We start from the raw sequence: 26,356 nt of genomic DNA, 5'->3' as shown, positions 1-26,356 counted from the left end.
TGTTGCTTTGTTATTTAATATAGAAATCTTATTTTCCTCTTGGTAAGCATATTCTCATTCTTCTTACCCTAGCTTCATTCTAAAAACCCTGTTACTAAAAAGCGTTAAAGGGACAGTAAACTGCTGGGTATAAGTACAGTAGGATAGTTACTACTCACCATGCTATTCTTTTCCCTCCTGTTCTCTTATTTTGCCTCATTACAGAAGACCAGTTGGTAAAGCTCTTCATTTGATACTGGGTGCCGCCATCTTGTAGCATCCTGTGATAGGAGCAGTGCACCTTCACAGATCTGCTTTTTGACAGCTGTATCTTTAACTTAAGTTTAGCTCACATAATGAGAGCAGAAAGTGTTACATTTGCACAGTTTGAAAGTTAACAAATATAAGCTTCAAGATGGCGGTGCCCAGTGTGAAGATGCAGAGCTTCACTAACTGATACTTGTAGGGGGTTAAAATAAGAGAGCTGCAGACACAGGAGGAAAAACAGTATCAAGGTGAGAAGTAACCATGATTCTATTGTAGTTGTACCCTGCAATTTAATGTCCCTAAAGGAGTATTGTACAGCAAAATGCTCTCCCCTTTAAAGAGATGTTGAACAGTCTGTTTCATTGTTGTAATAAAAAAAAACATTAAAGGGACACTGAACCCAATTTTTTTTCTTTCACGATTCAGATAGAGCATGCAATTCTAAGTAATTTTCTAATTTACTCCTATAATCAAAATTTCTTCATTCTCTTGGTATCTTTATTTGAAAAGCAAGAATGTAAGTTTAGATGCCGGCCCATTTTTTTGTGTGATCAACTTGGGTTGTTCTTGCTGATTGGTGAATAAATTCATCCACCAATAAACAAGTGCTCTCCAGCGTCTGAACCAAAAATTGTCAGGCTCCTTAGATGCCTTCTTTTTCGAATAAAGATAGCAAGAGAACGAAGAAAAACTGATAATAGGAGTAAATTAGAAAGGTGATTAAAATTGCATGCTCTATTTGAATCACAAAAGAAAAAATTTGGGTTCAGTGTCCCTTTAAGCAGTGGCTTAAACTTGTATTATTCACTTATTTAAATATATTTTACCTTTTTATTTAATGTTTTTAAAACTACAATTGTGTAGTGTCCATTTCTTCCTGTCACAGCCCAAAAAGGAGGAGGAGACCTTTGCAGGGAGTTTTATCTTAGCCTGACAGAGTTACATATACTGAAATTATCAATACTTCAGTTTTCTCAAAATAAAAGCTATGTAAACAAGAGACATCAGCAAATATCAACATGCCAGTTGGGGAGAAAGATATTGTTGCATCTGATATCTCTATATATTTTTGCTGATTAAACCCTTCATCCATAAATAAAATTTCAATACCTATTGGACTTTGTGTATATATAGTTTAGAGGTAGAGAGAGATATGAGCAACATCATTTATTTCAAATACAAAAACAAACATCAAGGATCAATTTCCCATACGTTTAATAATCTGCAGCTAGCATAACAAGTAAATGGTAACACGTTAAAATGAAACTAATATTTTACAGTATACTGTCCCTTGAATATTTAGTGACATTTTATGAAAATGTATCTACTACAATAACTACAGCTATATATTTTTTCCTCTAAATAAAGTGTATTAAGTGCACAATTCTTAAATCATGTACATCAGTCACTGGTCCCACAGTTATATACCTGGCTTTTCCTACCCTCTCCCCTTCTTCAGAACATCTCCATCCTTTTAGCTTGCATTTTTACAACACTCTCTGTTGTCCTGCATTCTAATTTAGTTGGTGCATTTTTATTGCAAGAAAAGTGTTGACCATGAGTGGCACCAGTATATCTTATCAGTAAATCAACTTAATAAGCAAATAAAAAAAAATAAAAAAATGAAACTTTAGTTTTATGCAACACCCAATATCATTATTTAGCATTTGTTATTATTAAGGAAACAAGCATACATATTCTGCAATAAAAAAAAACACAAAATGTATGCTTACCTGATAAATTTCTTTCTTTCCAGATATGGTGAATCCACGGCGTCCTAAATTACTGTTGGGAATATCACTCCTGGCCAGCAGGAGGAGGCAAAGAGCAGCACAGCCAAGCTGTTAAGTATCACTCCCCTTCCCACAAACCTCAGTCATTCGACCGAAGGCAAATAGAGAAAAAGGAGTAACACAGGGTGTAGAGGTGCCTGAGGTTTAGTAAAAAAACGGTCTTTAAAAAAAAAAAAAAAAAAAAAAAAAAAAAAAGGAGAGGGCGGGGCCGTGGACTCACCATACCTGGAAAGAAAGAAATTTATCAGGTAAGCATAAATTTTGTTTTCTTTCCTAAGATATGGTGAGTCCAGGGCGTCCTCAATCGCTGTTGGGAACCAATACCTAAGCTAGAGGACACCGAGAACTAGGGAGGGACAAGATAGGTAGACCTAAACAGAAGGCACCACCACTTGAAGAACCTTTCTCCCAAAAGAAGCTTTTAGCCGAGGCAAAAGTATCAAATTTGGAAAAAGTATGCAGAGAAGACCAAGTTGCAGCCTTGCAAATCTGTTCCACAAAAGCTTCATTTTTGAAAGCCCAAGAAGAAGAGACAGCCATAGTGGAATGAGCTGTAATTCTCTCAGGAGGCTGCTGTTCAGCAGTCTCATAGGCCAAACGAATGATACTTCTCAACCAGAGAGAAATAGTAGCAGTAGCTTTCTGACCTTTACGTTTCCCAGAGAAACAAACAAACAGGGTAAAAGACTGGCGAAAATCCTTAGTCGCCTGTGCAACAAACGTTCCTTATGAGAAGAAAGATTAGGACATAGAGAAGGAACAACAATTTCCTGATTTATATTTCTATCCGAAACAACTTTAGGAAGGAAACCAACCTTAGTACGAAGAACCGCCTTATCGGTATGAAAGATAAGATAAGGCGAATCACTCTGCAAAGCGAGAGTTCCGAAACTCTCAGAGCAGAAGAAATAGCAATAAGAAACAAAACCTTCCAAGATAACAACTTAATATCTATGGAATGCATTGGCTCAAACGGAGCCTGCTGCAAAACTTTAAGAACAAAGTTAAGGCTCCAAGGAGGAGCAACTGACTTAAACACAGGCCTGATTCTGACCAAGGCCTGACAAAAAGTTTGCACATTTGGCACGTCCGCCAGACGCTTATGTAGCAAAATAGATAAAGCAGAAATCTGACCCTTCAGAGTACTGACCGACAAACCCTTCTCCAAACGTTCCTAGAGAAAAGACAAAATCCTAGGAATCCTGACCCTACACCAAGTGTAGCCTTTGGGTTCACACCAATAAAGATATTTACGCCATATCTTATGGTAAATCTTTCTAGTAACAGGCTTGCGAGCCTGAATCATGGTCTCAATGTCCAACTCAGAAAACCCACGCTTAGACAGAACTAAGCGTTCAATCTCCAAGCAGTCAGCTTCAGAGAAATGAGATTTGGATTAGGGAGGGACCCTGAAGTAGAAGGTCCTTCCTCAGAGGCAGTGTCCAGAAACGACATCTCTACTAAATCCGCATTCCATATCCTGCAAGGACACGCCGGAGCTATTAGAATCACCAACGCTCTCTCTTCCTTGATACGCGCAATGACTCATGGAAGGAGAGCAAACGGGAGAAACAGATAAGCCAGCCTGAAGTCCCAAGAGACCGTCAGAGCATCTATCTGACGTGGATCCCTTGACCTTGAACCGTACTTTGGAAGTTTGGCGTTCTGCAGAGACGCCATCAGATCCAGTTCCGGCACCCCCCATCTGAGGGTTAAGCTGGCGAACACCTCCGGATGGTGTTCCCACTCCCCGGGATGAAAAGTCTGTATGCTCAGAAAATCCACTTCCCAGTTGTCCACTCCTGGAATGTGGATGGCAGATAGACAACAATTGTGAGCTTCCGCCCACTGAATAATGTGAGCCACCTCCTTCATGGCTAAGGAACTCAGAGTTCCTCCCTGGTGGTTGATGTAAGCCACTGAGGTTATGTTTTCTGACTGAAACCTGATAAAACGGGCTAAAGACAACTGAGGCCAAGCCATCAGAGCATTGTAAATCGCATAAATGTTTATGGGGAGAGCAGACTCCTCTCAAGTCCAGAGTCCCTGCGCCTTTAACGAGTTCCAAACTGCTCCCCAGCACAGCAGGCTGGCGTCTGTGGTCACAATCACCTAGGAAGGTCTCCGAAAGCATGTACCCTGCAAAGCTCTCAAATGGAATCAAGCAAAAGGAATGATGTCCATGGAAGCAACCATAAGCTCAACTACCTCCATACATTGAGCTACTGGTGGTCAAACAGTAGACTGGAGAGAGAGGCAAGACAAAAGAATTTTGGCTTTTCTGACCTCCATCAGAAATATTTTTATCGATAGGGAATCTATTATAGTCCCTAAGAAAACTACTCTTGTAGCTGGAACAAGGAAACTCTTTTTTCAGATTCACTTTCCATCCATGGGAACGCAGAAAAGACAACAAGATCTCTGTATGAGAGTTTGCTTGTCGAAAAGATGGCGCCTGAACCAAGATGTCGTCCAGGTATGGCGCTACTGCAATACCCCGAGCCCTGACCACTGCCAAGAGAGCCCCCAGGACCTTTGAGAAAATTCTGGGAGCTGTGGCAAGGCCAAACGGAAGAGCTACAAACTGAAATTGTTTGTCTAGAAAGGCAAATCTCAGAAACTTGTGATGATCCCTGTGAATGGGAACATGAAGGTACGCATCCTTTAGGTCTATGGTCGTCATGAACTGACCCTCTTGCACTAAAGGAAGAATGGAGCGGATAGTCTACATCTTGAAGGACGGTACTCTGAGAAACTTGTTTAGACATTTCAGGTCCAGAATAAGTTGGAAAGTTCCCTCTTTTTTGGGAACTACGAACAGATTAGAATAGAAACCTAGACCCTGTTCCTGAACTGGAACAATCACTCCCAGGGTGGAAAGATCCTAAACACATTTCAAAAACGCGTCTCTCTTTATCTGGTCTACAGATAATCTTGAGACGTGGAACCTGCCCCTGAGAGGAAAGGTCTTGAATTCCAAATTGTAACCCTGAGATACTATGTCCACCAGCCCAGGGATCTGGGACATCTCGTACCCATGCTTGGGAAAAAAAGAGAAAGTCTGCCCCCACTTGATCCGCTTCCGGATCGGGGGGAAACCCTTCATGCTGATTTAGAGTCAGCTGCAGGTTTCTTTGGTTGCTTCCCCTTGTTCCAAGACTGACCGGGCTTCCAAGAAGGCTTGGACTGTTCCTGCTTGGCAGAGGAAGGGGAAGACTTACCTCTGAAGTTACGAAAGGAACGAAAATTACTCTGACGTCCTTTCGTTCTATTCTTCCTATCCTGAGGTAGAAAAGACCCTTTCTCCCCGTAATATCAGAAATAATTTCTGCTAGACCAGGACCAAACAATGCCTTACCCTTGTAAGGCAGTGCCAAAAGCTTGACCTTAGAGGAGACATCTGCCGACCAAGATTTCAGCCACAAAGCCCTGCGGCCTAACACAGCAAAACCAGATGACTTGGCTCCCAGCCTAATCACCTGCAAGATAGCATCAGAAATAAAGGAATTAGCCATTTTAAGAGCTTTAATCCTGTCTTAGACCTCATACAAGGGAGTCTCTATCTGTAGAGAATCAGACAAGGCATCAAACCAGTAGGATGCAGCACTTGTCACAGGGGCAATACATACTGCAGGTTGCCATAGGAGACCTTGATGAGCATATATTCTCTTTAAATAAACCTCCAGCTTTTTGTCCATAGAATCTTTAAAAGAGCAGCTACCCTCAATAGGAATAGTAGTTCTCTTAGCCAGAGTAGAAATAGCCCCCTCTACCTTAGGAACCGAGTGCCATGGTTCCGTTATTGAGTCAGCGACTGGAAACATCTTTTTAAAAATAGGAGACGGGGGAAAAAAAAAAAAAAAAAAAAGATACCCCGGTTTATCCTACTCCTGTGTGATTATATCTATAGTACGGTCTAGAACCGGAAAAACCTCCTTAGAGGAAGGAACCTCAAAGTAATTATTACGTTTATTAGATTTCTTAGGATGGACAACGACAGGGGTGTCCGAGTCGTCCAACATAGACAAAACCTCCTTTAAACTCCTTCAGCTTCAGACGAAGGAATTACACTGTCTGAATCTGAGATTTCACCCTCAGAAAGTCCTGACGAATCTTCCTCATCAGATTTAAAAGGAAGAGCCATCTGTGAAACATTACTGGAATCCAAAATCTTGCTGACTCCCTAAGGTTCCTCTTGCGTTTTCCCTTTAACCTAGGAAAGGCAGCTAACGTTGCCGATACCGCTGAAGATACTTGAGCGGCAATCTCTGCTTCAAATATATTCCACTAGGAGTTATAGAGGAACCGCAGGGCACTGCATGTGACGCCGTTGAGGCTTGGGACGTTACAGGAGAAGGCTGTGGTATTACCTGAACAGCATCATCCTGAGAGACATAAGGCTCAGCAAAAAAAAAAAAAATCTTTTCTTTACACTGTAAAGTCTTCTTAAGACATGAGGAACAAAATTGCACAGGTGAAGCAATCTGAGCTTCTAAGCACAAAAGACAAGCATTCATCAGAGCAGGTTCTTGCTCCATATCAGACATAATCCCAGCAAACTGACTTTGCTTAATAAAAAAAAAAAAAATTGGTAGGACACACTCCCTTCTAACTTAGGTATATCCCCACGGTAAAAAAAACTGAACAATTTGACCGAGCGACTATGCGCTCAAAAATACACAACCTCAGGATACCCCACACCCCAGTCTTAGCTGAGGCACCTAGCTGCCACCAAAAAACGGAATGAGACTCAGGAGAACATCGCAGTTCCTAACAGCCGACACGGCTCCAAATCTGAAGTCGAAGAATGTCCCGTGATCGGCCTATAAACTACTGCGCCACAGAGAGGCGCAAAACAAAACGAGTATCCACTTCCTGGTTATGCTGAATACAGCGTACAGCAAAGGAATACAGTGCCCTAGGAAAGTAAATGTGCAACCATAAGCTTCTTGCTCCCGCAATCTATGTCCTGAATGTCACAGGACCACAAAGCTTCCTCTTGTTTAGTCAAACTTCAATAAAAAGTTAACACTATAATACCCTTAGGCAGAAGAATTTTAAAGAGCCAAATAAATGAATTAACCTTTTAATCCCCTGAAAGGATAATACAGTCTCAGTCACATTGCCACAGTGCCTGCTCCATGCCCAATCTAATCCTTACTTAAGGATTACCTTGTACCTTAATGAAAGATATGCAGTGAAAATTTGTAAGTGCATAGTCTCCCCACCTGGAAGAAAAAAGCTCTTACCTGCCAAATCCGCTGTCCGGCATGTAGACAGCTCACTAGGTATGCAAGGACACAGATCCTCACAGAGACCTGTAAAAAAGAAGGAACAGAGTAAACCTACTCTGATCTTCTATACTAGGGCAGCACAATGTTAGGAAAACACAGTAAGGCCCACCTTACAAGTTCCTAACTGCTTGAAAGCCACCACTACCCTTATTGAAGAGATTAACGTGGAATACGGCTAGCCCAAAAACTTGCTTGTAGCAAAATCGAATTTCATCAGACACCAAAATCTTCACCTCCTCCATGTACGACTGCAAAGAGAATGACTGGGGTTTGTTGGAAGGGGAGTGATACTTAACAGCTTGGCTGTGGTGCTCTTTGCCTCCTCCTCCTGGCCAGGAGTGATATTCCCAACAGTAATTGAGGACGACGTGTACTCACCATATCTTAGGAAATAAATATATGCTCATACATTTAGAGAACAGAAAAATAACCCTGCCCTATAAATGGATGCACTCACCTAATATCTGTGCAACGTTTGCTTGGTCAAAAGTAACAGGATCTTTCTTAGGAAAGTATGTGTTAGGTGAAGCTGAACGGTAAGCATTCCTCCCTGCAAGGGTTAAAAGGAATGGCACTGATAAGAAAACAAGTATACTTGTGCCATACTAAATAACATAGTTACATAATGCAACATAGGAGTATGCAAATAATATAGTAATAATAATATTTAAAGAGTAAGCAGTTTCTCCCCAGGGCCTATTAATTGGCACACAACCTGGCTGAGATTACTGACCACTGGGCTTAAATTTAAGCCAATATAAAGCAAAATGAGATTATATTAAAAACAATTTCCAACATATGTTTCACAAATAATAATTATATCAATTTATGTTAAATTGTGCAATTAATTTGCGCTTTGGACACACTGATGTCATCACGATCTGGGCTGCATTAAAGGCTTCATTAGCTACAAAAAAATTGATTCATCAGACTGTCAATGCTATTCAGCAGTGCCTAGATGCAGCCCAGATCGTGATGTCATCAGTGGGTGGAGCTTGGTAGCCATTTCAAAGTGACCAGAAAGAATAGTCATTTTAAAATAACTTTTTTATTGTTACTGCTGCATGATATAGAAAGGGTGCAGGAGGTTATTTGCATCTTAATCTAAAGTAAGACTTTAAGATGACTAAGGTGTAGACTGTCCCTTTAAAGTTGACTAAACAGGGATTAATCAGGCAGATTTAGAAAGAATATTATTGGGACTTTTAGAATCTGAAACTCACTAATGGGTATTGACAGTCTATTGAAGGGATATAAAAGCACCAAATGAAAATGCTGTTGTGTGTTATATGCAAGCAATAGCGCAATAATAAATGCTCTAAGTATTTGTTAAGCCCTGCAAAGGGAGGGAACACATAGTTAAAGTCAGTCACAGAGCAGCAATGAACTACTGGGATTTAGCTGAACACATCATTTGAGCCAATGACAAGAGGCATGACCATAGCTACCAATCAGCAGCTAGCACCCAGTATTGAATTGCTGTTACTGGGCCTACCTCATTATGTTTTTTTCAACAAAGGATGCCAAGAAAACAGTTATTTAAGTAAGTTTTCAGTAGCATCTTTGAAGAATAGTTCAGTATTAAAAATATCAACTACATTTTCCATTATAATAATTGCTATAAGTAAATCTACTTATAAATGTAGCAGTTTTTGAAGCCTTGTGACTCAATTTTTTACCTGTAAATGGATCTGCTGCTCCCATTGAATTCACTGTTTGAGATGTAGCCCCTGGTACATAACGACTACCACCTGAAAGATACCAAACTTATCTTTACATGGGGTTTGAGAGTAGCAATATTTACTGTATATTTAATAAAATAATTTACTGGAATCAGAAATACACTGACTCTCGTATACATTACCACCTTTAAGAAAACTATTTCAAACACCCTGCACACACTGTCCTGCAAATCAGCATTCACCGTGCTAAAGACATAGCAGATTCCTTTTGGGCAAAACAAGCTTGCAGGCCTGAATAACTAGCTTATATAGTGATAAAGCTAAGAGCATATCACCCTATACTACAGAGAAATACTGGTTCCTGAATGAGTTGAGTGTTTTGGAGAGAGTCAATTTACATTTTAGGGTGTAGTACATATGGAACTGTTATTTATAATATGTCTCAGCAGTGATATGCGTCACTGGTTCTGAAACTGAAACAAACTAATCTGCTTTGTTCAAACAGTGTACAGTTATTTTTTTTAGCACTGTAATACATAAGACTTAGCAGATAGTAATGTAACGGCATACAAGTGTGTTCACTACAAAATATTTTTCCTAAACTGGTAAAGAAACAGATTGAGTCTTCAGAAATGACATGCAACACAAAAACTGTGAATAAACTAAACTAGAAAACAGAATTTATGTTTACCTGATAAATTGCTTTCTCCAACGGTGTGTCCGGTCCACGGCGTCATCCTTACTTGTGGGATATTCTCTTCCCCAACAGGAAATGGCAAAGAGCCCAGCAAAGCTGGTCACATGATCCCTCCTAGGCTCCGCCTACCCCAGTCATTCGACCGACGATAAGGAGGAATATTTGCATAGGAGAAACCATATGGTACCGTGGTGACTGTAGTTAAAGAAAATAAATTATCAGACCTGATTAAAAAAACAGGGCGGGCCGTGGACCGGACACACCGTTGGAGAAAGCAATTTATCAGGTAAACATAAATTCTGTTTTCTCCAACATAGGTGTGTCCGGTCCACGGCGTCATCCTTACTTGTGGGAACCAATACCAAAGCTTTAGGACACGGATGAAGGGAGGGAGCAAATCAGGTCACCTAAATGGAAGGCACCACGGCTTGCAAAACCTTTCTCCCAAAAATAGCCTCAGAAGAAGCAAAAGTATCAAACTTGTAAAATTTGGTAAAAGTGTGCAGTGAAGACCAAGTCGCTGCCCTACATATCTGATCAACAGAAGCCTCGTTCTTGAAGGCCCATGTGGAAGCCACAGCCCTAGTGGAATGAGCTGTGATTCTTTCGGGAGGCTGCCGTCCGGCAGTCTCGTAAGCCAATCTGATGATGCTTTTAATCCAAAAAGAGAGAGAGGTAGAAGTTGCTTTTTGACCTCTCCTTTTACCGGAATAAACAACAAACAAGGAAGATGTTTGTCTAAAATCCTTTGTAGCATCTAAATAGAATTTTAGAGCGCGAACAACATCCAAATTGTGCAACTAACGTTCCTTCTTTGAAACTGGTTTCGGACACAGAGAAGGTACGATAATCTCCTGGTTAATGTTTTTGTTAGAAACAACTTTTGGAAGAAAACCAGGTTTAGTACGTAAAACCACCTTATCTGCATGGAACACCAGATAAGGAGGAGAACACTGCAGAGCAGATAATTCTGAAACTCTTCTGGCAGAAGAAATTGCACTCTAAGCCATCTCCGTGGAGATGTTGCCTGTACAACGGCAAAGAGAATGACTGGGGTAGGCGGAGCCTAGGAGGGATCATGTGACCAGCTTTGCTGGGCTCTTTGCCATTTCCTGTTGGGGAAGAGAATATCCCACAAGTAAGGATGACGCCGTGGACCGGACACACCTATGTTGGAGAAATTGAGATTAAAAGCACTATTCCATAATGAAAAGGATAGGTGGAATGCATCAATAGCTCATCTCTCCCACATAATCAGTTTAAATTCTACTTATTCAGAACGGTATTCAGCTTCTCTGTCTCATACCTGTAAATGGATCAGCTGCAGCTGCAGGGGTAGATGAGCTTCCTGGTATGTAACGGCCACCTCCTATTTGCGGACAAATTGTAAAAAATCTTGATTTAGTGAAAGAGAAAATAATGCATTCATCAAAACATTGAGATATCACAGCAAATGAAAAGTTCTAAGTCCGATACTTATTAAAAAGACTATATTATATAATATTATCTAAGAAGTCTCAGCAGTACTGTGAGTTCCCTTAAAGAATTTCAAAAAGACTTCTCTCTCTATAAACAGTTTTGGATGTGAACAAGAGATGCAACATAATGCTTATAAAAAGCCCCACAGATTTTGCAAGATTTCTCTCATCCTGGCAGGGCTCACCTAGGTTTACTAATCAATCTGCTGTTTACTTTATTCTTGATTTATAGATATATACTAGCAACCGTCAAACGATTATATTTAGCTTTACAGTCACTATTTTAAAGCAACACATTTGCCTTAGATACAGCAAAACTAGAATTGATGATCTAATGTTTTACATGTTGACTGTACTAGAGACATTCAATTTATTCCTTCTCATTGTATGACTGTTCTAATTATGACATTGTTGTGCCTTCAACTGGTATCTAAACACAGCCTTTAAATGCACATTAAATGTACAGTATATATATATATATATATATATATATATATATATATATATATATATATATATATATATATATATATATAACAAATTAAAGGGACATTAAATTCATAATGTAATCCACCATAAAGTGCTCGATTCCAAGTGGAGTGCTAAATATTGCTTGCGTGCAAGCGATAATAGCGCTCCAGTTTGTAATACCAGCGCACGTATAGTACATTGCGAGACCACGCTTCCATAGGCTCCTGGGAAGGCATCAGAACCTCGCACAGCGAAGGGGGTAAGCAGCGCAATATTTTTAAATATATATGTACTAGGCGATAAGCCTGCCCAGAGGGAAGTCTATGTTTAAAAAATACAAACCCGCAAGCTAAAGTTACAAAAAAAAAATAATAATAATTGGAGAAAAAAATAAATAAACAAAGCTATACAAAATAAAAAAATTAAACCTAAACTAATACCCCTATAAAAATAAAAAAATACCCACCAAAATAAAAACACCCTCAAATCAAATTCTAAACTACTAATAGCCCTTAAAAGTTAAACAGCTCTTTTAATTACAAAAATTACCAATTACCCCCTAACAGTAAACCCCCCCCACCCATCAAAATAAAAAAACTTAACACTAAAAAAAAAAACTAAACTACCCATTGCCCCTAAAGGGGCATTTGTATGGGCATTGCCCTTAAATGGGCATGCAGCTCTTTTACTGCCCTTAAAAGGGCAATCAGCTCTTTGTCATGCCACAAAAAAACACCCCAAAAATTAAAATAAAAAAGCCTAAAACTAAGCCCCAAATAGGTACTCACTGTTCCTGAAGTCCAGCGGAGGAGGTCTTCTTCCAGGCGGATCCATCATCTTCTATCTTCATCCGGAAAGCAGGAGGCGCAGAGCGGAGGTACGGAGCTGTCTTCCAGGATGCGTGGATCCTCAGCAGCGGTCATCAACGACGGCGTGGAGGCTCCTCTCCATCCGATGTCCGTCGTACACTGAAGATTGAATGCAAGGTACCGCATTTAATTTGGGGTACCTTGCACTCCTATTGGCTGAAATTTTGAAATTAGCCAATAGGATTAGAGCTACTGAAAATCCTATTGGCTGTTCAAATCAGCCAAAAAGATTTCAGTAGCTCTCATTCTATTGGCTGATTTAAAAATTTCAGCCAATAGGAATGCAAGGTACCCCAATAAATATGGGGTACCTTGCATTCAATCTTCAGTGTGCAACGGACAATCACATGAAGAGGAGCCTCCACGCCGCCGAGGATCCACGCATCGGGGAAGCCAGCTCCACAACGCCTTTGCTCAGGATGAAGATAGAAGATGATGGAGCCGCCTGGAAGAAGACCTTCTACGCCGGACTTCAGGAACGGTGAGTACCTATTTGGGGCTTAGTTTTAGGATTTTTTTTATTTTTTAGATTAGGAATTTAATGGGCAATGCCCATACAAATGCCCCTTTGGGGCAATGGGTAGTTTAGGTTAAGTGTTAGTTTTTTTTATTTTGGGGGGTTTGGTGGGGGGGGGGTTTACTGTTAGGGGGGATTTAGTATTTTTTAAATGTAAGAGAGCTGTTTAACTTAGGGCAATACCCTACAAAATGTCCCTTTAAGGACTATTTTTATTTGGGGGGCTTTTTAATTTTCATAGGGATTATGTTTATTTTTTTTATTTTTGATCATTTTGTTTATTTTTTTCTGTAATTTTAGAATTTTTTATATTTTTTGTAATTTCAGATTTTTTTTGCAATTTATTGTTAGGTTTTATTTAAGTGTAACTTAGTATTGGGGTTAATTTAGGGGGTGTTAGGTTAGAAGGGTAAGTAATTAAATTAGTTATTTGTGTTGTGGGGGGTTGGCGTTTTAAGAGTTAATAGGTTTATTGCGATGTGGGAGTTTGTCGGTTTAGGGGTTAATAGGTTAATTGGGTTTATTGCGATGTGGGGGGTTTGTCGGTTTAGGGGTTAATTCGGCATTTTTTTAAAATAAATAACTATAATGCCCTCTATTTTTAGGGCATTTGGGGCACTTTAAGAAAATTAAGGAGAGATCGGATCTCTGGTTAATTTTCTGAGCACGTACTGTCCCTTTAACTGCTGCTCTTTCAAAATTACCACATCTTGTTAAAACATATTTTTTTCAGAAGTAATACAGTGAGTTTCCTAGAATGATAAATGTATTATTGTTATTTGAACCCTACCTGTGAAAGGGTCTGCAAAGCCAGAATTTGTAGCTGAAGTTTTTTGCCCTTCAGTGTTGTCAATGATAAATTTGGCTACTTGATCTAGGAACATGGGACTTAAATCATTCTTTTGCAGAAAATTGTATGCAACAAGCCAAGGATCTTCTGAAAGATTATAAGGCAGTTTGAAGGAAGGTCCGCTTTCATTCACATCAATGTTGAACACAAAATCATATTCCTTTGAGTGGAAAAAAAACAGACAGAAAATAATTACAATTAAAAATACACGTTTGCATTACGTATTTGTGTACAAATATATAGCACTTTGTAACCAACACAACAAATAAAGGCCTAGATTTGGAGTTTTGTCGGTAACGACCCGAAAAACTAACGCCGGCTTTTTTCTGGCCGCACCATAAAAATAACTCTGGTATCGAGAGTCCACATAAAGGCTGCGTTAGGCTCCAAAAAAGGAGCGTAGAGCATTTTTAACGCAGCTTCAACTCTCGATACCAGAGTTGCTTACGGACGCGGCCAGCCTCAAAAACGTGCTCGTGCACGATTCCCCCATAGGAAACAATGGGGCTGTTTGAGCTGAAAAAAAACCAAACACCTGCAAAAAAGCCGCGTTCAGCTCCTAACGCAGCCCCATTGTTTGCTATGCGGTAACCCTTCCGACGTCTGCACTTAACACTCTAACATGTACCCCGAGTCTAAACACCCCTAACCTTACACTTATTAACCCCTAATCTGCCGCCCCCGCTATCGCTGACCCCTGCATATTATTTTTAACCCCTAATCTGCCGCTCCGTAAACCGCCGCTACTTACATTATCCCTATGTACCCCTAATCTGCTGCCCTAACATCGCCGACCCCTATATTATATTTATTAACCCCTTATCTGCCCCCCACAACGTCGCCTCCACCTGCCTACACTTATTAACCCCTAATCTGCCGAGCGGACCTGAGCGCTACTATAATAAAGTTATTAACCCCTAATCCGCCTCACTAACCCTATCATAAATAGTATTAACCCCTAATCTGCCCTCCCTAACATCGCCAACACCTAACTTCAATTAACCCCTAATCTGCCGACCGAATCTCGCCGCTATTCTAATAAATGTATTAACCCCTAAAGCTAAGTCTAACCCTAATACTAACACCCCCCTAAGTTAAATATAATTTAAATCTAACGAAATTAATTAACTCTTATTAAATAAATTATTCCTATTTAAAGCTAAATACTTACCTGTAAAATAAATCCTAATATAGCTACAATATAAATTATAATTATATTATAGCTATTTTAGGATTTATATTTATTTTACAGGTAACTTTGTATTTATTTTAACCAGGTACAATAGCTATTAAATAGTTAAGAACTATTTAATAGCTAAAATAATTAAAATAATTAAAAATTTACCTGTAAAATAAATCCTAACCTAAGTTACAAATAAACCTAACACTAGACTATCAATAAATTAATTAAATAAACTACCTACAATTAACCTAACACTACACTATCAATAAATTAATTAAATACAATTGCTACAAATAAATACAATTAAATAAACTAGCTAAAGTACAAAAAATAACAAAGAACTAAGTTACAAAAAATAAAAAAATATTTACAAACATAAGAAAAATATTACAACGATTTTAAACTAATTACACCTACTCTAAGCCCCCTAATAAAATAACAAAGCCCCCCAAAATAAAAAAATGCCCTACCCTATTCTAAATTACTAAAGTTCAAAGCTCTTTTACCTTACCAGCCCTGAACAGGGCCCTTTTGCGGGGCATGCCCCAAGAAATACAGCTCTTTTGCCTGTAAAAAAAAAACATACAATACCCAAGCCCCCCAACATTACAACCCACCACCCACATACCCCTAATCTAACCCAAACCCCCCTTAAATAAACCTAACACTAAGCCCCTGAAGATCATCCTACCTTGTCTTCACCATAGCAGGTTCACCGATCGGTCCAGAAGAGCTCCTCCGATGTCCTGATCCAAGCCCAAGCGGGGGGCTGAAGAGGTCCATGATCCGGCTGAAGTCTTCATCCAAGCGGGGCAGAAGAGTTCTTCCATCCGATTGAAGTCTTCATCCAAGCGGCATCCATCCGGAGCGAAGCGGCAGCATCCTGAAGACCTCCACCGCGGGAACATCCATCCTGGCCGACGACTGAACGACGAATGACGGTTCCTTTAAATGACGTCATCCAAGATGGCGTCCCTCGAATTCCGATTGGCTGATAGGATTCTATCAGCCAATCGGAATTAAGGTAGGAATATTCTGATTGGCTGATGGAAACCCTTTAAGGACACAGCTTTCAGTTTGCTCAATTGTTTCATGACGGAAAAATTCCGTCATATGTCCATAAGAGGTTAATTAATTTATTGATAGTCTAGTGTTAGGTTTATTTGTAACTTAGGTTAGGATTTATTTTACAGGTAATTATTTTAACTATTTTAGCTATTAAATAGTTCTTAACTATTTAATAGCTATTGTACCTGGTTAAAATAAATACAAAGTTACCTGTAAAATAAATATAAATCCTAAAATAGCTATAATAAAAAACTTGATTCTGATTGGCTGATTCCATCAGCCAATCAGAATATTCCTACCTTAATTCCGATTGGCTGATAGAATCCTATCAGCCAATCGGAATTCGAGGGACGCCATCTTGGATGACGTCATTTAAAGGAACCGTCATTCGTCGTTCAGTCGTCGGCCAGGATGGATGTTCCCGCGGTGGAGGTCTTCAGGATGCTGCCGCTTCGCTCCGGATGGATGCCGCTTGGATGAAGACTTCAATCGGATGGAAGAACTCTTCTGCCCCGCTTGGATGAAGACTTCAGCCGGATCATGGACCTCTTCAGCCCCCCGCTTGGGCTTGGATCAGGACATCGGAGGAGCTCTTCTGGACCGATCGGTGAACCTGCTATGGTGAAGACAAGGTAGGATGATCTTCAGGGGCTTAGTGTTAGGTTTATTTAAGGGGGGTTTGGGTTAGATTAGGGGTATGTGGGTGGTGGGTTGTAATGTTGGGGGGCTTGGGTATTGTATGTTTTTTTTTACAGGCAAAAGAGCTGTATTTCTTGGGGCATGCCCCGCAAAAGGGCCCTGTTCAGGGCTGGTAAGGTAAAAGAGCTTTGAACTTTAGTAATTTAGAATAGGGTAGGGCATTTTTTTATTTTGGGGGGCTTTGTTACTTTATTAGGGGGCTTAGAGTAGGTGTAATTAGTTTAAAATCGTTGTAATATTTTTCTTATGTTTGTAAATATTTTTTTATTTTTTGTAACTTAGTTCTTTGTTATTTTTTGTACTTTAGCTAGTTTATTTAATTGTATTTATTTGTAGCAATTGTATTTAATTAATTTATTGATAGTGTAGTGTTAGGTTAATTGTAGGTAATTGTAGGTAGTTTATTTAATTAATTTATTGATAGTCTAGTGTTAGGTTTATTTGTAATTTAGGTTAGGATTTATTTTACAGGTAAATTTTTAATTATTTTAATTATTTTAGCTATTAAATAGTTCTTAACTATTTAATAGCTATTGTACCTGGTTAAAATAAATACAAAGTTACCTGTAAAATAAATATAAATCCTAAAATAGCTATAATATAATTATAATTTATATTGTAGCTATATTAGGATTTATTTTACAGGTAAGTATTTAGCTTTAAATAGGAATAATTTAATTTAATTAATTTCGTTAGATTTAAATTATATTTAATTTAGGGGGGTGTTAGTATTAGGGTTAGACTTAGCTTTAGGGGTTAATACATTTATTAGAATAGCGGCAAGATTCGGTCGGCAGATTAGGGGTTAATAATTGAAGTTAGGTGTCGGCGATTTTAGGGAGGGCAGATTAGGGGTTAATACTATTTATGATAGGGTTAGTGAGGCGGATTAGGGGTTAATAACTTTATTATAGTAGCGCTCAGGTCCGCTCGGCAGATTAGGGGTTAATAAGTGTAGGCAGGTGGAGGCGACGTTGAGGGGGGCAGATTAGGGGTTAATAAATATAATATAGGGGTCGGCGGTGTTAGGGGCAGCAGATTAGGGGTACATAAGGATAACGTAGGTGGCGGCGCTTTGCGGTCGGCAGATTAGGGGTTAATAAGTGTAGGCAGGTGGAGGCGACGTTGAGGGGGGCAGATTAGGGGTTAATAAATATAATATAGGGGTCGGCGGTGTTAGGGGCAGGAGATTAGGGGTACATAAGTATAACGTAGGTGGCGGTCGGCAGATTAGGGGTTAAAAAATTTTTTTCGAGTGTCGGCGATGTGGGGGGACCTCGGTTTAGGGGTACATAGGTAGTTTATGGGTGTTAGTGTACTTTAGAGCACAGTAGTTAAGAGCTTTATAAGCTCTTAACTACTGATTTTTTTCCTGTGGCTGGAGTTTTGTCGTTAGATGTCTAACGCTCACTTCAGAAACGACTCTAAATACCGGAGTTAGAAAGATCCCATTGAAAAGATAGGATACGCAATTGACGTAAGGGGATCTGCGGTATGGAAAAGTCGCGGCTGGAAAGTGAGCGTTAGACCCTATTTTGAGTGACTCCAAATACCGGCGGTAGCCTAAAACCAGCGTTAGGAGCCTCTAACGCTGGTTTTCACGGCTAACGCCAAACTCTAAATCTAGGCCAAAGGAAATAACCGTTTTGAATCAGTAAGCAAACCTACCCAGTACATGAATACCAACTTATATATTTTTTTTTTTTTTTTTAAATAATTTTTATTGAGGTTGAAAAAGAACAGGCATACAGAAGAAAAAATGTACATTGAAATGTCACAATAAAATCAATAATAATTAACAATATCTTGCGTGAAAATGACAAAATATATATATTAGCGTTCATGTAATCTGCCTGACGTGCGCTATGCCTCCTGTAAATATAGGTGGCCACTCTTGGATCTCAAGTAAGACTAATCAAGGTATGGAGGACGCTTCTATTAAAGAGATCACTTTTGGACCTTTATCATCAAACCTCATGTTTTCTAATTTTTAACTCGAGCTTTGTTGACCATCTATAATTGTAAAGGTAACTAGAATGATTAAGAAAGAAAGAAAAAAAAAAACTACTTGGGTTCTCAACGTGGAAAAACAGGTAATATACAATACGGGAACTTATATACTTCCTTGATAAGAGATAGTATCTATAATGAGACACTAGGACTGCCAACTCAAGAGGCAATTAAGGGTTGTATTAAGCTCATATGGCTAGTCAACAAGTAATAACGATCAGTCCTGCTGACCTAGAAAGGGCAGATAGATTCATCTCTACACGATTATGTAAGGATTTGTGTTAAGGAAATAGTTGAGAACCACAGGTAGGGTGCGGTATAGGTAAGATAAACCGCTTAATTAGTCCCCCTTAGGTAGGGGGCTCTTTATTATTATGGGGGGGAGGAGGTGGAAGTTAAGACCGATATTATAAGTAAGTATGATATCTCAGAACCAAGTACAAAGGAATGCAGGGCAGTAACTTCTAAAAGGCATACTGGCTACAAATAGACTATAATATGTGCTGGATGCTAAATAACAGATGTTATATTACACGGCTTCAATGGGCTTGGAAAAAGGAATTTACCATAATCTATGGGGAAACAGTAGGCTGATACGTTCTAGGCTTAACCAGGCCTCTGAACTAGGCCTCCAAAGGTAAATCCCATGTAGACAGTTGGACATTTACCAGGGGTTGGGATTGGTTCTCTAGGGCCATATATGGAAGAGTGTTAGTAGAACTAGAAGGCCATGTGATCAAAGTTCAAGTCCAAAATGTATATACATGTAAATGATTCTAAGGACTGTAAGTGTTATTTGATTAAGCAACAGACAAATTGAAAAGCTAAGCATAAACTAGGCATTCAAGTGAGGGAATAAAACAGGTACAAATGCTATGCTTGTGTTCTACAAGGTCAAACCCAGGTTTCCAGAAGTAAATGCTATAAAGCTATGCTGCCCCGGCCGCAAGCAGCACAACAACATGCACTGGAATATGCATGGGAATCTCCCGGAAACCCAATATACTATATATAAATATGTTATTGTATAGCGCTGAGAACTAAGGTTATGCTAGCTAGGGAGGGTCTAATTTGTGTACTACCGTGAATAATAGCATTGTCACACTGGTAAGTAAGTATTAGTGAGAAATAAAACAAGTATAAAACATTTTTTAGGGTATGAATAAACTAAGGAAAACAGAACTAATCAGTGTACTCAGCCTTATCAGCTATGTTGAAACACCTATATGAGAGAATACTGACCAACTAGTTTGTTAGCAGGTATACAAACAGTAGTATTGAATGCATAGTATGCTTATATGATATCTAAAGCAATGCAAAGCAAACCAAAAACAGATATTAAAAAAAACAGTATAGAGGAGAGATATGCACAATCATCAAGTGTATAGTATAGCTAACAAATGTAATAAGTGCACTTTAGGCACAACTGAACCTAACTTAAAACAAGCACTAGCTGTGTACTCATGATAACACAAATTGTTTTAGGAGGGTCACTATTAATAACAGAACAGAGGCAGCGAAGACTGTTAGTGTCCAACTGTAGTGACCATAACGCTACCAACTCAACAAACAAATGAGCATTGCAATGAGCATGATGCAAAACATGGATGTAAAGAAATATCCCCAAACAGGGTTATACTATGAGTTGCATCATTTGGTGGTAGTTCATCCTGAGGTTGATAAAGATTAGGTCTGCGCTCTTGCGCATGCTATAGTAGCTGCCAGGGTCCCACAGCCATCGAGACACTGTCAAACGTGTTAAGTATTTGTCTTCCCCTGTTAGCTGCAGGTTAATTGTCAGTTCATCAACAACACATTCGCCCACCATGGTAAATTCAAGAGGTAGGACCGAGTGCGTAGGCAAGTCAAAGAGCCTCCTTCCGTTGCCGGCGATATTTGGCTTGAGTTTAGATAAGAGTTCAGGAGACCGGACCCCTCCAGCTGTTGTCAAAATCTTAGAGCTACCCATATTTGTGTCGGCACCAGAGGGAGGGAATCCAAGCCCCCAAGCTCCCCGTGCTGGCGGCACAATGAGCTGAGTCTTACCCGTGTTAGCGGTTATCGGCTTATCGGCTCTCTGTGTAAGCTGTGAGTCAATATCCCCTCTCTGAAGTTCCGACTGGTCAGAGTCCTCGGAGCAGTTAGTGTGTATCAGAGGCGTTCCAGATCCACAATCACAGTTCATACCTTGTATTTCACTATGTCGGTCAGGAGAACAGATAACTCTCTCAAAAGCTGCTACAAGCATCCGCTCCAGACTTAGGAAGTGGGCATCAATTAATGCCACAAGTTTCTCTCCCCACGTGGCAGACGCCATCTTTAACTCCAGCCCTGCAATAGAAGTGGTGTTGTTTTTGCTGTGAGATGTCCCGTATTAAGCAGCACGATGTCACATAAACTGCATCCTGTAGTTTCAGACTTAAAATTCAGTCCTACTGCGAAACATAACTTCTGAAGATGATATCGCTGTGTATCATAGCATCAGCATCAGTTATCGGTCATTAATAGTGTTAGAGCGCCATGATAGTCAGATACCTTCATGAATAAATCTTCTAGCTTTAGTGAGATTTGAAGGGTTAGTGAGTATAAGGAGATCAAAGGTATTTTTATGAGAATAGTTAGATATTTAAACCGGAGCTCCTCCAGAACATGACCGCTCACTATGGCTGCTGGCTCCGCCCCCCAACTTATATATTTAAAGCTACAGTTTCAGTATAGTTGCAAGAGGTGAGGACAGTAAACGGTTTTAAACTCAAGAGATGAGCAGATAAAATGACGCTATAGATATAAGGATAAGCAAAGGTTGAGAAATGGAGAATATTCTGGTCGCCATAGAAAAGCCTACTACATGTCCCTTAAAGAGACATTATACTGCTGGGCACAACTACAAGAGAACGATTACTACTCACCATTGTTTTCCCCCTGAGCCTCTAACTCTCTTCAAATCCATTTTCCTATTTTAACAACTTACAAGTGTGTTGGTTGGTGAAGCTCTGCATCTTTATACTTGCGCCACCATCTTAGAGCATAGGTATTCATAGATTAGTGACGTTGTCTGCTTTATGACCGTTGTATCATGTGCTTCCTATTAGCGTACATGATACAGAGAGTGATCTTTACATTTTTAGATTACATAAAAAAAACAAAAACTTAGAAATATTATAAAGCAATACATGCTCTGAAAAAACAGAATTTATGTTTACCTGATAAATTACTTTCTCCAACGGTGTGTCCGGTCCACGGCGTCATCCTTACTTGTGGGATATTCTCTTCCCCAACAGGAAATGGCAAAGAGCCCAGCAAAGCTGGTCACATGATCCCTCCTAGGCTCCGCCTACCCCAGTCATTCGACCGACGTTAAGGAGGAATATTTGCATAGGAGAAACCATATGGTACCGTGGTGACTGTAGTTAAAGAAAATAAATTATCAGACCTGATTAAAAAAACCAGGGCGGGCCGTGGACCGGACACACCGTTGGAGAAAGTAATTTATCAGGTAAACATAAATTCTGTTTTCTCCAACATAGGTGTGTCCGGTCCACGGCGTCATCCTTACTTGTGGGAACCAATACCAAAGCTTTAGGACACGGATGAAGGGAGGGAGCAAATCAGGTCACCTAAATGGAAGGCACCACGGCTTGCAAAACCTTTCTCCCAAAAATAGCCTCAGAAGAAGCAAAAGTATCAAACTTGTAAAATTTGGTAAAAGTGTGCAGTGAAGACCAAGTCGCTGCCCTACATATCTGATCAACAGAAGCCTCGTTCTTGAAGGCCCATGTGGAAGCCACAGCCCTAGTGGAATGAGCTGTGATTCTTTCGGGAGGCTGCCGTCCGGCAGTCTCGTAAGCCAATCTGATGATGCTTTTAATCCAAAAAGAGAGAGAGGTAGAAGTTGCTTTTTGACCTCTCCTTTTACCGGAATAAACAACAAACAAGGAAGATGTTTGTCTAAAATCCTTTGTAGCATCTAAATAGAATTTTAGAGCACGAACAACATCCAAATTGTGCAACAAACGTTCCTTCTTTGAAACTGGTTTCGGACACAGAGAAGGTACGATAATCTCCTGGTTAATGTTTTTGTTAGAAACAACTTTTGGAAGAAAACCAGGTTTAGTACGTAAAACCACCTTATCTGCATGGAACACCAGATAAGGAGGAGAACACTGCAGAGCAGATAATTCTGAAACTCTTCTAGCAGAAGAAATTGCAATATCAACGGAATGCAAGGGTTCAAACGGAACCCCCTGAAGAACTGAAAGAACTAAATTGAGACTCCAAGGAGGAGTCAAAGGTTTGTAAACAGGCTTAATTCTAACCAGAGCCTGAACAAAGGCTTGAACATCTGGCACAGCGGCCAGCTTTTTGTGAAGTAACACAGACAAGGCAGAAATCTGTCCCTTCAGGGAACTTGCAGATAATCCTTTTTCCAATCCTTCTTGAAGGAAGGATAGAATCCTAGGAATCTTAACCTTGTCCCAAGGGAATCCTTTAGATTCACACCAACAGATATATTTTTTCCAAATTTTGTGGTAAATCTTTCTAGTTACAGGCTTTCTGGCCTGAACAAGAGTATCGATAACAGAATCTGAGAATCCTCGCTTCGATAAGATCAAGCGTTCAATCTCCAAGCAGTCAGCTGGAGTGAAACCAGATTCGGATGTTCGAACGGACCCTGAACAAGAAGGTCTCGTCTCAAAGGTAGCTTCCAAGGAGGAGCCGATGACATATTCACCAGATCTGCATACCAAGTCCTGCGTGGCCACGCAGGAGCTATCAAGATCACCGACGCCCTCTCCTGATTGATCCTGGCTACCAGCCTGGGGATGAGAGGAAACGGCGGGAACACATTAGCTAGTTTGAAGGTCCAAGGTGCTACTAGTGCATCCACTAGAGCCGCCTTGGGATCCCTGGATCTGGACCCGTAGCAAGGAACTTTAAAGTTCTGACGAGAGGCCATCAGATCCATGTCTGGAATGCCCCCCAGCTGAGTGACTTGGGCAAAGATTTCCGGATGGAGTTCCCACTCCCCCGGATGCAATGTCTGACGACTCAGAAAATCCGCTTCCCAATTTTCCACTCCTGGGATGTGGATAGCAGACAGGTGGCAGGAGTGAGACTCCGCCCATAGAATGATTTTGGTCACTTCTTCCATCGCCAGGGAACTCCTTGTTCCCCCCTGATGGTTGATGTACGCAACAGTTGTCATGTTGTCTGATTGAAACCGTATGAACTTGGCCCTCGCTAGCTGAGGCCAAGCCTTGAGAGCATTGAATATCGCTCTCAGTTCCAGAATATTTATCGGTAGAAGAGATTCTTCCCGAGACCAAAGACCCTGAGCTTTCAGGGATCCCCAGACCGCGCCCCAGCCCATCAGACTGGCGTCGGTCGTGACAATGACCCACTCTGGTCTGCGGAATGTCATCCCTCGTGACAGGTTGTCCAGGGACAGCCACCAACGGAGTGAGTCTCTGGTCCTCTGATTTACTTGTATCTTCGGAGACAAGTCTGTATAGTCCCCATTCCACTGACTGAGCATGCACAGTTGTAATGGTCTTAGATGAATGCGTGCAAAAGGAACTATGTCCATTGCCGCTACCATCAACCCGATCACTTCCATGCACTGAGCTATGGAAGGAAGAGGAACGGAATGAAGTATCCGACAAGAGTCTAGAACTTTTGTTTTTCTGGCCTCTGTCAGAAAAATCCTCATTTCTAAGGAGTCTATTATTGTTCCCAAGAAGGGAACCCTTGTTGACGGAGATAGAGAACTCTTTTCCACGTTCACTTTCCATCCGTGAGATCTGAGAAAGGCCAGGACAATGTCCGTGTGAGCCTTTGCTTGAGGAAGGGACGACGCTTGAATCAGAATGTCGTCCAAGTAAGGTACTACAGCAATGCCCCTTGGTCTTAGCACAGCTAGAAGGGACCCTAGTACCTTTGTGAAAATCCTTGGAGCAGTGGCTAATCCGAAAGGAAGCGCCACGAACTGGTAATGTTTGTCCAGGAATGCGAACCTCAGGAACCGATGATGTTCCTTGTGGATAGGAATATGTAGATACGCATCCTTTAAATCCACCGTGGTCATGAATTGACCTTCCTGGATGGAAGGAAGAATAGTTCGAATGGTTTCCATCTTGAACGATGGAACCTTGAGAAACTTGTTTAAGATCTTGAGATCTAAGATTGGTCTGAACGTTCCCTCCTTTTTGGGAACTATAAACAGGTTGGAGTAGAACCCCATCCCTTGTTCTCTTAATGGAACGGGATGAATCACTCCCATTTTTAACAGGTCTTCTACACAATGTAAGAATGCCTGTCTTTTTATGTGGTCTGAAGACAACTGAGACCTGTGGAACCTCCCCCTTGGGGGAAGTCCCTTGAATTCCAGAAGATAACCTTGGGAGACTATTTCTAGCGCCCAAGGATCCAGAACATCTCTTGCCCAAGCCTGAGCGAAGAGAGAGAGTCTGCCCCCCACCAGATCCGGTCCCGGATCGGGGGCCAACATTTCATGCTGTCTTGGTAGCAGTGGCAGGCTTCTTGGCCTGCTTTCCCTTGTTCCAGCCTTGCATTGGTCTCCAAGCTGGCTTGGCTTGAGAAGTATTACCCTCTTGCTTAGAGGACGTAGCACTTTGGGCTGGTCCGTTTCTACGAAAGGGACGAAAATTAGGTTTATTTTTTGCCTTGAAAGGCCGATCCTGAGGAAGGGCGTGGCCCTTACCCCCAGTGATATCCGAGATAATCTCTTTCAAGTCAGGGCCAAACAGCGTTTTCCCCTTGAAAGGAATGTTAAGTAGCTTGTTCTTGGAAGACGCATCAGCCGACCAAGATTTCAACCAAAGCGCTCTGCGCGCCACAATAGCAAACCCAGAATTCTTAGCCGCTAACCTAGCCAATTGCAAAGTGGCGTCTAGGGTGAAAGAATTAGCCAATTTGAGAGCATTGATTCTGTCCATAATCTCCTCATAAGGAGGAGAATCACTGTCGACCGCCTTTATCAGCTCATCGACCCAGAAACATGCGGCTGTAGCGACAGGGACAATGCATGAAATTGGTTGTAGAAGGTAACCCTGCTGAACAAACATCTTTTTAAGCAAACCTTCTAATTTTTTATCCATAGGATCTTTGAAAGCACAACTATCCTCTATGGGTATAGTGGTGCGTTTGTTTAAAGTGGAAACCGCTCCCTCGACCTTGGGGACTGTCTGCCATAAGTCCTTTCTGGGGTCGACCATAGGAAACAATTTTTTAAATATGGGGGGAGGGACGAAAGGAATACCGGGCCTTTCCCATTCTTTATTAACAATGTCCGCCACCCGCTTGGGTATAGGAAAAGCTTCTGGGAGCCCCGGCACCTCTAGGAACTTGTCCATTTTACATAGTTTCTCTGGGATGACCAACTTGTCACAATCATCCAGAGTGGATAATACCTCCTTAAGCAGAATGCGGAGATGTTCCAACTTAAATTTAAATGCAATCACATCAGGTTCAGCTTGTTG

The 26,356-nt window shown here is 40.7% G+C and overlaps 1 protein-coding gene across 1 annotated transcript in view; it reads right to left on the bottom strand.

Annotated features, from left to right (window-relative positions):
• The window catches only part of PLAA (phospholipase A2 activating protein), a 73,336-nt gene that overhangs the window by 5,256 nt on the left and 41,724 nt on the right, over positions 1-26,356 (bottom strand). Inside the window, 4 exon segments of the mRNA XM_053702595.1 lie at positions 7,791-7,883; positions 9,013-9,084; positions 11,019-11,081; positions 13,838-14,057. Coding sequence (XP_053558570.1) covers positions 7,791-7,883; positions 9,013-9,084; positions 11,019-11,081; positions 13,838-14,057 — 448 coding nt within the window.

The sequence above is a fragment of the Bombina bombina genome, chromosome 2 (assembly GCF_027579735.1).
Source record: "Bombina bombina isolate aBomBom1 chromosome 2, aBomBom1.pri, whole genome shotgun sequence".
Classification (NCBI taxonomy): Eukaryota; Metazoa; Chordata; class Amphibia; order Anura; family Bombinatoridae; genus Bombina; species Bombina bombina.
The sequence above is the reverse complement of the archived record's forward strand: the minus strand, read 5'-3'. Positions and strand labels throughout refer to the sequence as shown.